Raw genomic sequence first — 14,617 nt, forward strand, 5'->3', positions numbered from 1 at the left:
TCCTGCCCTGCTGTTCTAAAGTCTTCGAAAGCCAAGTGAGCAAACAGATCACTAACCATTTCAAATCCCACCGTACCTTCTCATCTATGCAATCAGGTTTCCGAGCTGGTCACGGGTGCACCTCAGCCACGCTCAAGGTCCTAAACGATATCATATCCACCATCGATAAAAGACAGCACTGTGCAACAGCACTGTGCAACTGTCTTCATCGACCTGGACAAGGCTTTTGACTCTGTCAATCACCGTATTCTTATCGGCAGACTCAACAGCTTTGGTTTCTCTAATGACTGCCTCGCCTGGTTCACTAACTACTTCTCAGATAGAGTTCAGTGTGTCAAATCGGAGGACCTGTTGTCCGGACCTCTAACAAATCAAATCAAATCAAATGTATTTATATAGCCCTTCGTACATCAGCTGATATCTCAAAGTGCTGTACAGAAACCCAGCCTAAAACCCCAAACAGCAAGCAATGCAGGTGTAGAAGCACGGTGGCTAGGAAAAACGCCCTAGAAAGGCCAATACCTAGGAAGAAACCTAGAGAGGAACCAGGCTATGTGGGGTGGCCAGTCCTCTTCTGGCTGTGCCGGGTGGAGATTATAACAGAACATGGCCAAGATGTTCAAATGTTCATAAATGACCAGCATGGTCGAATAATAATAAGGCAGAACAGTTGAAACTGGAGCAGCAGCACAGTCAGGTGGAAGTTGAAACTGGAGCAGCAGCATGGCCAGGTGGACTGGGGACAGCAAGGAGTCATCATGTCAGGTAGTCCTGGGGCATGGTCCTAGGGCTCAGGTCAGTTGAAACTGGAACAGCAGCATGGCCAGGTGGACTGGGGACAGCAAGGAGTCATCATGTCAGGTAGTCCTGGGGCATGGTCCTAGGGCTCAGGTCCTCCGAGAGAGAGAAAGAAAGAGAGAACCTGTGGCACCCCCATAGAGAGAACCTAGAACAGTCTCTATGGGGGTGCCACAGGGTTCAATTCTCAGGCTGACTATTTTCTCTGTATATATCAATGATGTCGCTCTTGCTGCGGGTGATTCCTTGATCCACCTCTATGCAGACGACACCATTCTGTATACATCTGGCCTTTCCTTGGACGCTGTGTTAACAAACCTCCAAACGAGCTTCAACGCCATACAACACTACTTCAGTGGCCTCTAACTGATCTTAAATGCAAGTAAAACAAAATGCATGCTCTTCAACCAATCGCTGCCCGCACCCGCCCGCCCGACTAGCATCACACCTCTGGACGGTTCTGACTTAGAATATGTGGACAATTATAAATTCTTAGGTGTCTGGTTAGACTAAACTCTCCTTCCAGACTTACATTAAGCATCTCCAATCCAAAATTACATCTAGAATCGGCTTCCTATTTCGCAACAAAGCCTCCTTCACTCATGTTGCCAAACATACCCTTGTAAAACTGACTATCCTACCGATACTTGACTTCGGTGACGTAATTTACAAAATATCCTCCAACACTCTACTCAGCAAATTGGATGCAGTCTATCACAGTGCCATCTGTTTTGTCACCAAAGCCTCATATACTTCCCACCACTGCGACCTGTACGCTCTCGTTGGCTGGTCCTCGCTACATATTTGTCACCAAACCCACTGGCTCCAGGTCATCTATAAGTCTTTGCTAGGTAAAGCTCCACCTTATCTCAGCTCACTGGTCACGATAGCAACACCCACCCGTAGCATGCGCTCCAAAAGGTATATTTCACTGGTCATCCCTAAAGCCAACACCTCCTTTGGCCCCCATTCCTTCCAGTTTTCTGCTGCCTATGACTGGAACGAATTGCAAAAATCACTGAAGTTGGAGACTTATATCTCCCTCACTAACTTTAAGCGTCAGCAGTCAGAGCAGCTTACCGATCTCTGCAGCTACAGCCCATCTGTAAATAGCCCATCCAACCAACTATCTACCTCATCCCCATATTTGTTTTTGTTTTTCTGCTCTTTTGCAGTCCAGTATTTCTACTTGCACATCCTCATCTGCAATTACAGTATATCACTCCAGTGTAAATTGCTAAATTGAAATTACTTTGCCACTATTGGTCTATTTATTGCCTTATCTCCTTACTTCATTTGCACACACTGTATACAGATTTTTCTATTGTGTTATTGACTGTACGTTTGTTTATCCCATGTGTAACTCTGTGTTGTTGTTTTTGCCGCACTGCTTTGCTTTATCTTGACCAGGTCGCAGTTGTAAATTAGAACTTGTTCTCAACTGGCCGACCTGATTAAATAAAGGTGAAATAAATAAATACAATGTAAAACATTGATCAGTTCCCCTATTTGGTGGACAAAGGCCACAATAATCACAAAGAGTCAGTTATTGTGTCCAGATTTCTGGTTTCTCTCTCTTTCTCACTCCTTCGTTCAATCAACGGAGAGGATTTGGCACGGTGTCACAGCATGACATCTACCTTCCACTGCAAAGGCCCCTGGGAAAGGGATTGATGTGTGATGCAGACAACGAGCTTCTAGCTCTGACAGATAGATAACTGTACCAGAGCTGTATGGGAGTGAGGACGATCTTCAACACGGACACTATCAAGCTTGCTATACTGAAACCGATCAGACAGACAGACAGACAGTGAATAGCACCAGTAACACTCTGTCTGTCTGTCTGTCTGTTTGTCTGAAGTAGAAGCACTAATGGCCTCTGCTGTCATTGTTACATGTCTTCCTCACCTCAGTGTTTAGCACCACGCTCACACATATGCATGCACACACACACACACACACACACACCTTTGTCAAGACGTCTAAATACACAGTCAAGCTAATTGCATGCCTATACCCAAAGCGTGATCACTGATCCTATCTGATCGGGTAGAGGACAGACTCAAGAGGAGGAAGCGAGTAGGGAGAGGGGAGGAGGAGAAAGGAGGATTTTCCTACATGTAATTACACCTGTCTTAAGTGACAGGAGGTCTCAGTTGATTGTGTAATGTATGCACGACAGGGCACCCAATCACTGATACAGGGCGTTTCATAGTCAAAGAGAATCTCAACCGTTCTCATTCTCAGATTTGATATATTATGAAATCTAAATCACAACACAAGTCACATGATCATATCATGATGTATAGTAATCTGATATTAAAACACCCACTACTTTGGTTAGATGCAGAGTAATAATGGACAGATGCTAATATTAAACAGGTTTCCTAGGCATTGAAACACAGAACTATATTATGATTATCAGGTTATCAAACAGCTGTGAACTGCAACTGGACAGAGAGCCACTCTGTCACACTCAAGTAATATCTCTCTCTACCAGACCCCTAACCTCATATAAGATAATAAAAATTATTCATATACAGTAGACTCAATCACATCAAACATATGATTTTGCAGGGAACGTAACATCTAATATCACCTCAATAACACAGCTACTGTATATACCAATCATTCCCCAGTGTGGAACATTCCACATCATCATTCTGGAATGGTATTGTGAATTGATTTTGGATTCCACGCCTCTTGAAGAGAACAGATGCTCCGGTCACAGCCGTGCCTCCCACTGATGAAGTTAAGAGATTACTTTAGAAAGGCAATTTCACCAAATGTCACTACCAATGCAAGTCCCAGTTTACATATGGCAGGGAGGAATCGAGCTGAAAAAGGCTCAGGTCTCTCTTGTCTCTCATTCTCTCTTTTTCCCCCATTCACCATATCCCTCCCTGCCTGTTATTTTTCTTTGATTCTCACTTTCTACTTTTTTTTATTGACATAGCCCTCTATCCTCTCCTTTCAATCTCTTTACCCATCTCCACATCTCTGTCACTCTCTATTTTCCTCTCTGCTTCCATCTTATTTCCTGCCAGTGATTTCTGATAAGATAAGTGTGTGTGTACATCTCTTATTACTAGCCTGCCTCGTCAGCAGAGTGTTTATAATTTATCTGTGAATCTGTGTCCAAAGCCAACTCCATACTGACAAAGTTGAATTAGGATAGACACACAGACGGAGAGAGAAAGAGAGAGATAGAGAGATAGAGAGAGAGAGAGATGCCAAACATTCTTTAAATGATAATGAGTCATGATGGTACAAGGTGTTGTTTTCTCATCTGGAATGGTTCATAGCCATTATTGTATCAATCAAAGAACAAATGAAATGAAAACATATAAATAATTACAGAGGGAGGTTGGGTGCCATGATGAATACCGTACACAACTAATACAGAAGACGTTCATACCACAGACATTCCACAGTCATCCAGAATAATATCTCCATGCCTCGCTATAGCTAGATAAACGTTTGGACACAGTCTATCACTGTCATTTCATAGCTTTACACTTCAATGAGAGATTCACCACCAGATAAGGCCTTCACAGGATAAAGCAAAGCAGAAAACCAAATCTGCTACATACATCTTTGAGGGTGGTATTTCCTCCATCATCTCCAGAACAGAGGAGCTGATCTCATCACTAATAACAACGGGCTGAGATGAGATCCCTGTGGAATACTAAGCATTGATTTTCCTTCCACACATCCTCATGTTCTGCGCTGAGTCCGGTTTTCCAGGGTTTGGGGATCTTGGTACAGGCAGAACCAACCCCAATTCCCACCCCGTCCCCCTAAATTACCCCCCTTTCACCCCAGATGGACCCCTAGGCTTCTCAACATGGGGTGTATTTACACATTTCCTCCTCTCAAAAATGATTAAGGATTTTGCTGTGAATACAATTCCAGAAATGTTCCCACATATCTCCTGGGATAAAGGAGGCCTGAGGCGACCATGTTTCCTACATGGATTTGGAATGGAGTGGGATTGAGTCAGAAACATGCTGTGGAGCATTACTGTATTTTCCCACACAGTAATTGGCACAGACGTACACATACACAGAGACACAGAAACTGACATTGCCTACAAATAACATTACACACACAGAGACATAGAAACAGTCAACAGGCCAAAGATCAGGGTTGGGGAGTAACTGATAACATGTAATCTGATTACAAAAAAACTATAAATGTAATCGCTTACTCTACCAGCAAAGATATTGTATCAGATTACAGATACTTTTTAAAAACGACATGATTACTTCTTGGATTACTCTTAAATTCAGAAAGGATGTTAGTGAAACAAATACATTGAGACCTTTCTGCTTTCTCAATTACATTCAATTCAGCATTTAAAATGTTAACGATTTTTCCACCTGAGTGAGCCTGAGACCACTATGATGACACACCAAATGTGTAAAAATAATTATTGTTGTCTTCTTCTGCATTTTAAGGGAAAATGAATTAGGAAGTAACTGAAAGTAATCAGATTACAGTAATCCAAAAGACACATTACTGACTACAATTTTAGATAGTTAACCATGGGATCATCAAAGCAACAAATCAGTAATAGCAGGAATGAAAAGAAGGGAATTCAGTCCGATGGTGTGAAATGAGACTTATCATCATGTCTCCATCTACACGGTATCATGCCTATGGAACATCAAATCTGCAGGACAACATCTTATCCAACAACATCTTATCCAACAACATCTTGTCCAACAACATCTTGTCCAACAACATCTTGTCCAACAACATCTTGTCCAACCACATCTTTTCCAAAAACATCTCATCCAAAGACATCTTATCCAACAACATCTTGTTCAGCATAGCCTTGACAGTTCCAAGTCTAGTTAATGAGACCTATGGTTGGCAGCTGATTTTACCCACCATACCAAAAGCCAGTGGCAGTAACAGTCTTGTGCCAGTCCTGTACCATGCTGTTGCATGGGTGGTAAACAGTGGCGATTCATGCCCGGCCAAAGGACCAGGTTTTAGTCAGGCAGTTGCATGGGTACACCAGCTGCTCTCAAGTACCCCAGCTGAAGATCATTGGCAGCCCAAAGGGGGGAGATTAGCATAGTGACCTGCAATGGCTGCTGGGTGGTCTGACAGATACACACAGGCAGCTGGGCAAACGGCTGGCAAACAAGAGCATGGGTGGCGAGAAAGATAAGGAAGGGATGGATGGAGAGAGAAAGAGAGCGAGAGAGAGAGCGAGAGAGAGAGAGAGAGAGAGAGAGAGAGAGAGAGGGAGAAAAAGGGAGAAAAGGGAGAAAGACAGACAGAGAAGAAAAAAGGAAAGGGAGGTAGAGAGAGAGAGAATAGGGAGCAAGAGAAGAGGCCATAGTGAGATAAATACATGCCTATTGTAAAAGCACTCATAGAGTATAGAGTATCCACTAGTAGTGATACTTTATGAAGAGATAGAGTATGTTTGACTGCAGCTCTGTGTGTATGGGACTGTGGCATTAAGGGTAGAGTCCCTCAGATCCCTGCCTGGGGCAACAGATGATTTAGAGTCAGGCTGACAAGAGCTCTCTCTCTCTCTCCCCTCTGAGGTCTAGGTAGAATCCATAATGAGGAATCTCTCAGTTGATAGAATAGGGAGGTGTGCACACACACACACACACACACACAATCTGGTCAGCTGTCCTGGGGATAGTCAGAATAGCTGACTATGGTTGACTTAATATCACCTGCTCCATCGCACATAATGGGAGAAATCTCTGAGCTCTGTAATCGTTGTGCTGATCTGCACAAACCCTTCTGTATTAGATTACTTCTGCTTGTCTCCCAAGAGCTGCATTTCACTCTAGCTAGGTGTGTTTTTATGAATAAGTGTGTGTGTGTTTGTGTGTGTGACAGAGTTAGAGAGTTTGTGTCATGACTAGCATGTAATCAGTTTGAAGAATGAGCTAATACTGCAAAGCTAATGGCCACTCCTCCCCCTTGCCACATCCATTTGTCTTTTCCCAACTGCTGCACTAAGACACACACACACACACACACACACACACACACACACACACACACACACACACACACACACACACACACACACACACACACACACACACACACACACACACACACACACACACTAAGCAGAATAATGATTAGCAGCTGAAACTCTGGAGAGGGAATGAAGAGTGAATATTGAAGGAGGAACAGAATACAAAGAGAGGAAGGGAGAAAAATAAGGACTAGAGAGATAGAGAGAGGCTTTTTTTATCGCTCCGTGGGAGGCACTGACTAAATGTCTTCTGTTCACTTTCAACTGAGACCCACTTCGGGATGCTGATAATGTTTTGAGGTCTGTTGCATTACTATAAGTCTGTAGGGATGGGTGTGGAGAGGGTAAACCCAAAACATGTGGACTAGATCTGTTGCATTACTATAGGTCTGTAGGGATGGGTGTGGAGAGGGTAAACCCAAAACATGTGGACTAGGTCTGTTGCATTACTATAGGTCTGTAGGGATGGGTGTGGAGAGGGTAAACCCAAAACATGTGGACTAGATCTGTTGCATTACTATAGGTCTGTAGGGATGGGTGTGGAGAGGGTAAACCCAAAACATGTGGACTAGATCTGTTGCATTACTATAGGTCTGTAGGGATGGGTGTGGAGAGGGTAAACCCAAAACATGTGGACTAGATCTGTTGCATTACTATAGGTCTGTAGGGATGGGTGTGGAGAGGGTAAACCCAAAACATGTGGACTAGATCTGTTGCATTACTATAGGTCTGTAGGGATGGGTGTGGAGAGGGTAAACCCAAAACATGTGGACTAGGTCTGTTGCATTACTATAGGTCTGTAGGGATGGGTGTGGAGAGGGTAAACCCAAAACATGTGGACTAGGTCTGTTGCATTACTATAGGTCTGTAGGGATGGGTGTGGAGAGGGTAAACCCAAAACATGTGGACTAGGTCTGTTGCATTACTATAGGTCTGTAGGGATGGGTGTGGAGAGGGTAAACCCAAAACATGTGGACTAGGTCTGTTGCATTACTATAGGTCTGTAGGGATGGGTGTGGAGAGGGTAAACCCAAAACATGTGGACTAGGTCTGTTGCATTACTATAGGTCTGTAGGGATGGGTATGGAGAGGGTAAACAGACTAGGTCTGTTGCATTACTATAGGTCTGTAGGGATGGGTATGGAGAGGGTAAACAGACTAGGTCTGTTGCATTACTATAGGTCTGTAGGGATGGGTATGGAGAGGGTAAACAGACTAGGTCTGTTGCATTACTATAGGTCTGTAGGGATGGGTATGGAGAGGGTAAACAGACTAGGTCTGTTGCATTACTATAGGTCTGTAGGGATGGGTATGGAGAGGGTAAACAGACTAGGTCTGTGCACGCCAGTGTACACATGTTCGTATATGTGTGTGAGTGATTTGAAAGGGACTCATATGGTCCACAGACGTGCAGAGAATGATGTAAGTGCTGTAAGAGTAGAGCTCATGGTCGGCAGGGTAGCCTAGTGGTTAGAGCGTTGGACTAGGTTGCAAGTTCAAACCCCCAAGCTGACAAGGTACAAATCTGTCATTCTGTTCCTGAACAGGCAGTTAACCCACTGTTCCTAGGCCTTCATTGAAAATAAGAATTTGTTCTTAACTGACTTGCCTAGTTAAATAGAGGTAAAAAATCTAATGTATGCCACTCAGTACACACTGAACACTTCCCACTGCCTATTCTGATTGAACTGACTCAAAGCTCATAAAACTGTCAGAAGTCAATAGCTCAAATTAAGTGCTACTGAACTCAGATATGATGCCATCAGGTTGTGAATTTAATCTAAGACAGTTTTACAGAAATATAGCCATTACACTGTGGAAATACTAGCATCAACATACTCTTTATCTGTATAGCTACCCCCCATACAGACAGACAGACATGCAGGCAGACATAGGTAAACACAAACCTTCTTTGTCGTCGTGGCGTACGATGGCGTCCTGTATGATGTCACCGAGGCTGAAGCGAATGCTGTGTCTCTTCATTTGGCTGGTGGGCGGGGCTTTTACCTTGACTCCTCCTCCCAGTTTCTGCAGGGTCTTCTCCCGCTCATAGTACTCCCTTATTTGGTCACAGCGCATCCTCCTGACCAGACGCTGGCGCTGGCCAAACGGGAGAGACTCCAGCAGACACTGGTCGATCTCCATGTTCTGACGAAACACGTTACATAGCTGAAAACAACCTGCAGAGGGAGGGAGGGAGGTAGAGAAGGGAAAAGGAGATAGAAATACATTAGCATATCATGTTTTGTGATGAAAATCTGTCTCAACAGTTTATACAAGTTGAAAATAGAGTGATGTTAAACATAGTAAAACAGCTAGTGTGTGTGTGTGTGTGTGTGTGTGTGTGTGTGTGTGTGTGTGTGTGTGTGTGTGTGTGTGTGTGTGTGTGTGTGTGTGTATAAGACACAGACACTGCTGTTAGATACAGTAAATAACTCGAACTACTCCATGTTTATTTAAATATAGTCTGACACTGAGCGAATGGGACATTTGGATGATAAAGTACACCAGTGCTGTCTGTTTCACCTACAAGCCTTTAGTGTGTGTGTGTGTGTTTATAATGGACTACACTGGGATGATAAAGTACACCAGTGCTGTCTGTTTCACCTACAAGCCTTTAGTGTGTGTGTTTATAATGGACTACACTTGTACTGCCTTTATCCTCTGGGTGTTTTGAAAAAAAAACACACTGTTTAGTGTCTTCTCTCCTGCATCCCAACGGCTGTAGTGAATATCATGACTTAGCATGTTGCCTGTCCCAGTGGAAGAGAGCCAGTTGTTCTGCTCACTATCCAGTCACTGAACCTATTATTGTCTGTCTGCCTATTACTGCTGCAGCACAGCTAAACCTCATTGACTGCAGTGGAATGGATCACGACACATCAGGACCAAACCATGCTTATTTAAGAAGGTAGTTCCAGACTTATAAAATGGTAAATGTGCATAGCATTGTTCAGTGATGAAGGCTGAAAATCAGACCAACCAGAAGTAAAGTTGCAATTCATAGGCAATCAGAGACCATGATGCTTCCAAGCGCATAAAAAAGTAATCAGAAGGAATTGAATTCCAGACAATCTTGTTACCCAAAGTCTGCCCCCGGATGCAATACAGAACGTTTTCAATGATGTGGTGATTGCGTGTGTGTGTGTGTGTGTGTGTGTGTGTGTGTGTGTGTGTGTGTGTGTGTGTGTGTGTGTGTGTGTGTGTGGATGTCTGTTAGACAGAGACAGAGACAAAGACAGCAGTGATTAGTGCAGTAATTCAGGTCACTGCTAGACCACAGGGGAGGGAAACAGAACTTTGGAAAGGCTGCCTTTGCAGATAAATTACAGACAGTTCCATTTTTCTCACATACTCCTCTTCTATTCATGTCTGCTTGTCTAACTGTCTGCTTGTCTAACTGCCTGTATGTCTGCTTGTCTAACTGTCTGTTTGTCTAACTGCCTGTATGTCTGCTTGTCTAACTGTCTGCTTGTCTAACTGTCTGCTTGTCTAACTGCCTGTATGTCTGTTTGTCTAACTGTCTGCTTGTCTAACTGCCTGCTTGTCTAACTGTCTGCTTGTCTAACTGTCTGCTTGTCTAACTGTCTGCTTGTCTAACTGCCTGTATGTCTGCTTGTCTAACTGCCTGTATGTCTGCTTGTCTAACTGTCTGTTTGTCTAACTGCCTGTATGTCTGCTTGTCTAACTGTCTGGTTGTCTAACTGCCTGTATGTCTGCTTGTCTAACTGTCTGCTTGTCTAACTGCCTGTATGTCTGCTTGTCTAACTGTCTGTTTGTCTAACTGCCTGTATGTCTGCTTGTCTAACTGTCTGTTTGTCTAACTGCCTGTATGTCTGCTTGTCTAACTGTCTGTTTGTCTAACTGCCTGTATGTCTGCTTGTCTAACTGTCTGTTTGTCTAACTGCCTGTATGTCTGCTTGTCTAACTGTCTGGTTGTCTAACTGTCTGCTTGTCTAACTGCCTGTATGTCTGCTTGTCTAACTGTCTGGTTGTCTAACTGTCTGCTTGTCTAACTGTCTGTTTGTCTAACTGCCTGTATGTCTGCTTGTCTAACTGTCTGGTTGTCTAACTGCCTGTATGTCTGCTTGTCTAACTGTCTGTTTGTCTAACTGCCTGTATGTCTGCTTGTCTAACTGTCTGGTTGTCTAACTGTCTGCTTGTCTAACTGTCTGCTTGTCTAACTGCCTGTATGTCTGCTTGTCTAACTGTCTGCTAGCCTAACTGTCTGCTAGCCTAACTGTCTGCTAGTCTAACTGCCTGTATGTCTGCTTGTCTAACTGTCTGCTTGTCTAACTGTCTGCTTGTCTAACTATCTGCTTGTCTAACTGTCTGTTTGTCTGCTTGTCTAACTGTCTGTTTGTCTGCTTGTCTAACTGTCTGTTTGTCTAACTGTCTGCTTGTCTAACTGTCTGCTTGTCTGCTTGTCTAACTGTCTGCTTGTCTAACTGTCTGTTTGTCTAACTGTCTGCTTGTCTGCTTGTCTAACTCTCTGCTAGTCTAACTCTCTGCTAGCCTAACTGTCTGTTTGTCTAACTGTCTGTTTGTCTGACTGTCCGCTAGTCTAACTGTCTGCTAGTCTAACTGTCTGCTAGTCTAACTGTCTGCTAGCCTAACTGTCTGCTAGTCTAACTGTCTGCTAGTATAACTGTCTGCCTTCTTTCCCTCTCCTTTTAACCCACTCTAATTCTCTTTTTCAGGTTATCTTCCTCCTCATCCCTCTCTCCTTTCCTCCTCGCCCTCACTCTGTCACTTTGCCTGTCTGACTGTCTTTCGCAGTCTCTTTACTTTTAAGCCCTCTCCACATCACTTTCACTTGGTCTTTAACCTCCTTGTCTTCCTCTTCCTCTTGTCTGTCCCATAACTATCTGCCTGTCTGTCTTCCTCTCACCCCTGTAATCTAATCCCTCCCTCCCCCCCCTCCCTCTGTGTGTGTGATTCAGTAGACTGGTGCAGCAGGCTGCTGGCGAGGTTTAAACCACTGACAGTGGGATGCCTTTGAAGTACTGCAGCCTTTTTTAATGGCCCATCTCTCTCGCTTTCTCTTCTCTCTCCCTTAATTTCTCTTTCTCTCCTCTCTGCCTGTTACGCTTTTTAAAGAGGAGCAGGAATCACTGCAGTTCATTTTGTCATGCAGCTATGGAAGTAAGAGCTGCGTTGTCTGAGTGTGTCAGCGTGTGTGTTTGTGTCTTTTCTCTGACGCTGTTCACATTATAGTCTCTTCAGAGACCCATAAGCACCTACACAGACCTGAACATAAACACATGCCCAAAAGAGACACATTTATAACCATAGCAGACATGGCACAGGAATTGAGAGGTGTTTATCCCCCAGCATGTTTTCTCTACTTGAAACAATGTTTATGTGAATCTGTATGTGCTGTAGATCCTTATCAGGCTGATGAGTGATGTTACTGTGTCTTTAACTGCTTTTGCAATTAGATAATCATCTGCATACTCAACCACACACCTGACTGCCTCCCAGATAGTAGGGCCAAAATGTCCGTATGTTATCTGCCTGGGCTGACAACATGAAAATGATCTTTGAGACAATGGGGAAAGGATTAGAATATTGTTGAAACCAGGTGTCTGCCTCAACATTTTCATTTAGGGAAACTGCCTCGGGTTTGTACTGGTCTACACACACAGGCTCGCACTTTCACACGCATGCATATACACACAAACACGCACATCATTGTGCACACGTTTGAGCGCGCTCTACCAGTGTGTTCCCTCTCTGCTCTCGCTCCCTTTTTCACCCATTTCTCTGCTATATGTCCTCTTTCTCCTTTGACTTTCTCTTACCCACTCTATTTCCTTCCTCTCTTCATCCTCTTCTCCCTCCTGACCCTGTCTCTAGGCTCTGATAAACCAGGATGCAGATTAAAGACACTTTAGAATTGCTGCAGTGAAGTAAGATGCTCCCAGGAGCAGAAACCAATTACCCTATTAAACCTGCTCTGTGTGCCCAGCCCTGTGTCAGTACACACAGCACCATCCCCACTATACCTCACTATACCATTCACTACTATTTAGCTTGTACAGCCTCTTATTAAGATGACTAGGCAGAGTTAGAGAGACAATACATCGTGATAACTATGAAACTAGTGACACTGCCCGCCTTTTCCCCTCCCCCTCACCCATTCCCCAAACCAGACTCTCTCCAAAGTCTACTGTCACCCCTGATAGACCTGGACGAAATGGACAAAAATCCATGTTGCGATAAATAGAATGATCGTTTTATAACATTAATGTGCACAACAGTTATTATATTCTCCTTTAAACTACTACTACTGGTTTGATGGTTGTATCCAACAACTGTCCCATTGACAATCACACATATTAGCAAACATATTTTATTTCTCTAGTACAGGCTACTTATCGTAATGAACGAAATGAGCAAAATGCCTGTGGTAAGTGATCGGTATGGTTGGCGTCGATCATTTGCGGTTTATCGTCCCAGCTCTAGCCCCTGAGTCTTGGAGGATTTTGAAAAGAAATGCAGCCAACCACTGTTGTGACAAGAGGAGGAGTACATTCTTCTCAGGACACACCCGCTGCAGCTGGCGTAGCACATGTACTGTACATTACACAAGCATATACACTACAGCCCTTCAGTTCAAATGACACATAGCCTAATTCAAAGCCAAGCCCCAACCAGAGGAGGCTGGCTCCTACCCTTTACTGACAGGCACAAAGCTCAGCCATATCTGGACTGGATTAGCTAGCTAGTTTTTACAGCTGGCCCAGTCTGACAGTAGATTGTCTATAGAGTATAGCTGGGTATATCTGTGTCTATAGCTGGTTATAAAACTGGTTGTTTGCATCCTACATGCTGATTGGACAAGCAGAATTCCCAGCCATGCTGATTGGACAAGCAGAATTCCCAGCCATGCTGATTGGACAAGCAGAATTCCCAGCCATGCTGATTGGACAAGCAGAATTGCCAGCCATGCTGATTGGACAAGCAGAATTCCCCGCCATGCTGTATTGGCCGTCACAGACACGGTGACTGTATTCATGATACAGCACGGCCTCTTGTGCATTATTGCTTAAGTATATATGTGTCTATAGACTATAAATGGGTAGATCTGTCCTAGGACTGGCTAGCTGACTCAAAGTGACTTAAACTGCCTTCCAGGGACCCAGGAAACAAAGGATAATTACCACTGCTGGGTATAGACTGCGGCACTACTGAGAACAATCACACATTGGCACCCTGAGAGACTGCATATTAGAGGAATGAGAGGGGGGCTGTATATGACAGACAGAGGGAAGGAATAGAAAGGAGGAGAGAGGGAGAAAAAGAGGGAAGGCGATTCAGGCAGTGGAATAAATAAAGAGCAGTAAGAGACAGTGTGAGAGTGGGTCAGTGGAAGTAGAGCAAAGTCACTAGTTTAATGGTTTGCGTCTGTGCGTGCCAACTATAACAAACACAGCATGGGAGGATATGAACCTGGAGTTGAACTCAAAATGCGTTCAGCTATAGTACCGTACCACTTCTCTCTCTCTCTCTCTCTCTCTCTAAAGGCTGCAGACAGTATCACAGGCCTGTTACGGCTTTCTTCCGTCGAAGGAGAGTCGGACCAAAATGCAGCGTGGTTAGTTCGATACATGTTTAATGAAGGAATAAACACGACAAATACAAAAACAACAAACGGAATGTGAAAACCTATACAGCCTGTCTGGTGACAACTAACACAGAGACAGGAACAATCACCCACAAACACACAGTGAAACCCAGGCTACCTAAATATGGTTCCCAATCAGAGACAACGAGAATCACCTGACTCTGATT

At 44.0% G+C, this 14,617-nt stretch overlaps 1 protein-coding gene across 2 annotated transcripts in view; it reads right to left on the bottom strand.

The window, feature by feature from the left end:
- The window catches only part of myo16 (myosin XVI), a 180,704-nt gene that overhangs the window by 157,811 nt on the left and 8,276 nt on the right, over positions 1–14,617 (bottom strand). For both annotated transcript variants that reach the window (XM_031805846.1, XM_031805847.1), the window contains exon 2: positions 8,728–9,000. In XM_031805846.1, the coding sequence (XP_031661706.1) occupies positions 8,728–9,000 (273 nt within the window). The remainder of the gene's footprint in view (positions 1–8,727; positions 9,001–14,617) is intronic.

The sequence above is a fragment of the Oncorhynchus kisutch genome, linkage group LG26 (assembly GCF_002021735.2).
Source record: "Oncorhynchus kisutch isolate 150728-3 linkage group LG26, Okis_V2, whole genome shotgun sequence".
Taxonomy (NCBI): domain Eukaryota; kingdom Metazoa; phylum Chordata; class Actinopteri; order Salmoniformes; family Salmonidae; genus Oncorhynchus; species Oncorhynchus kisutch.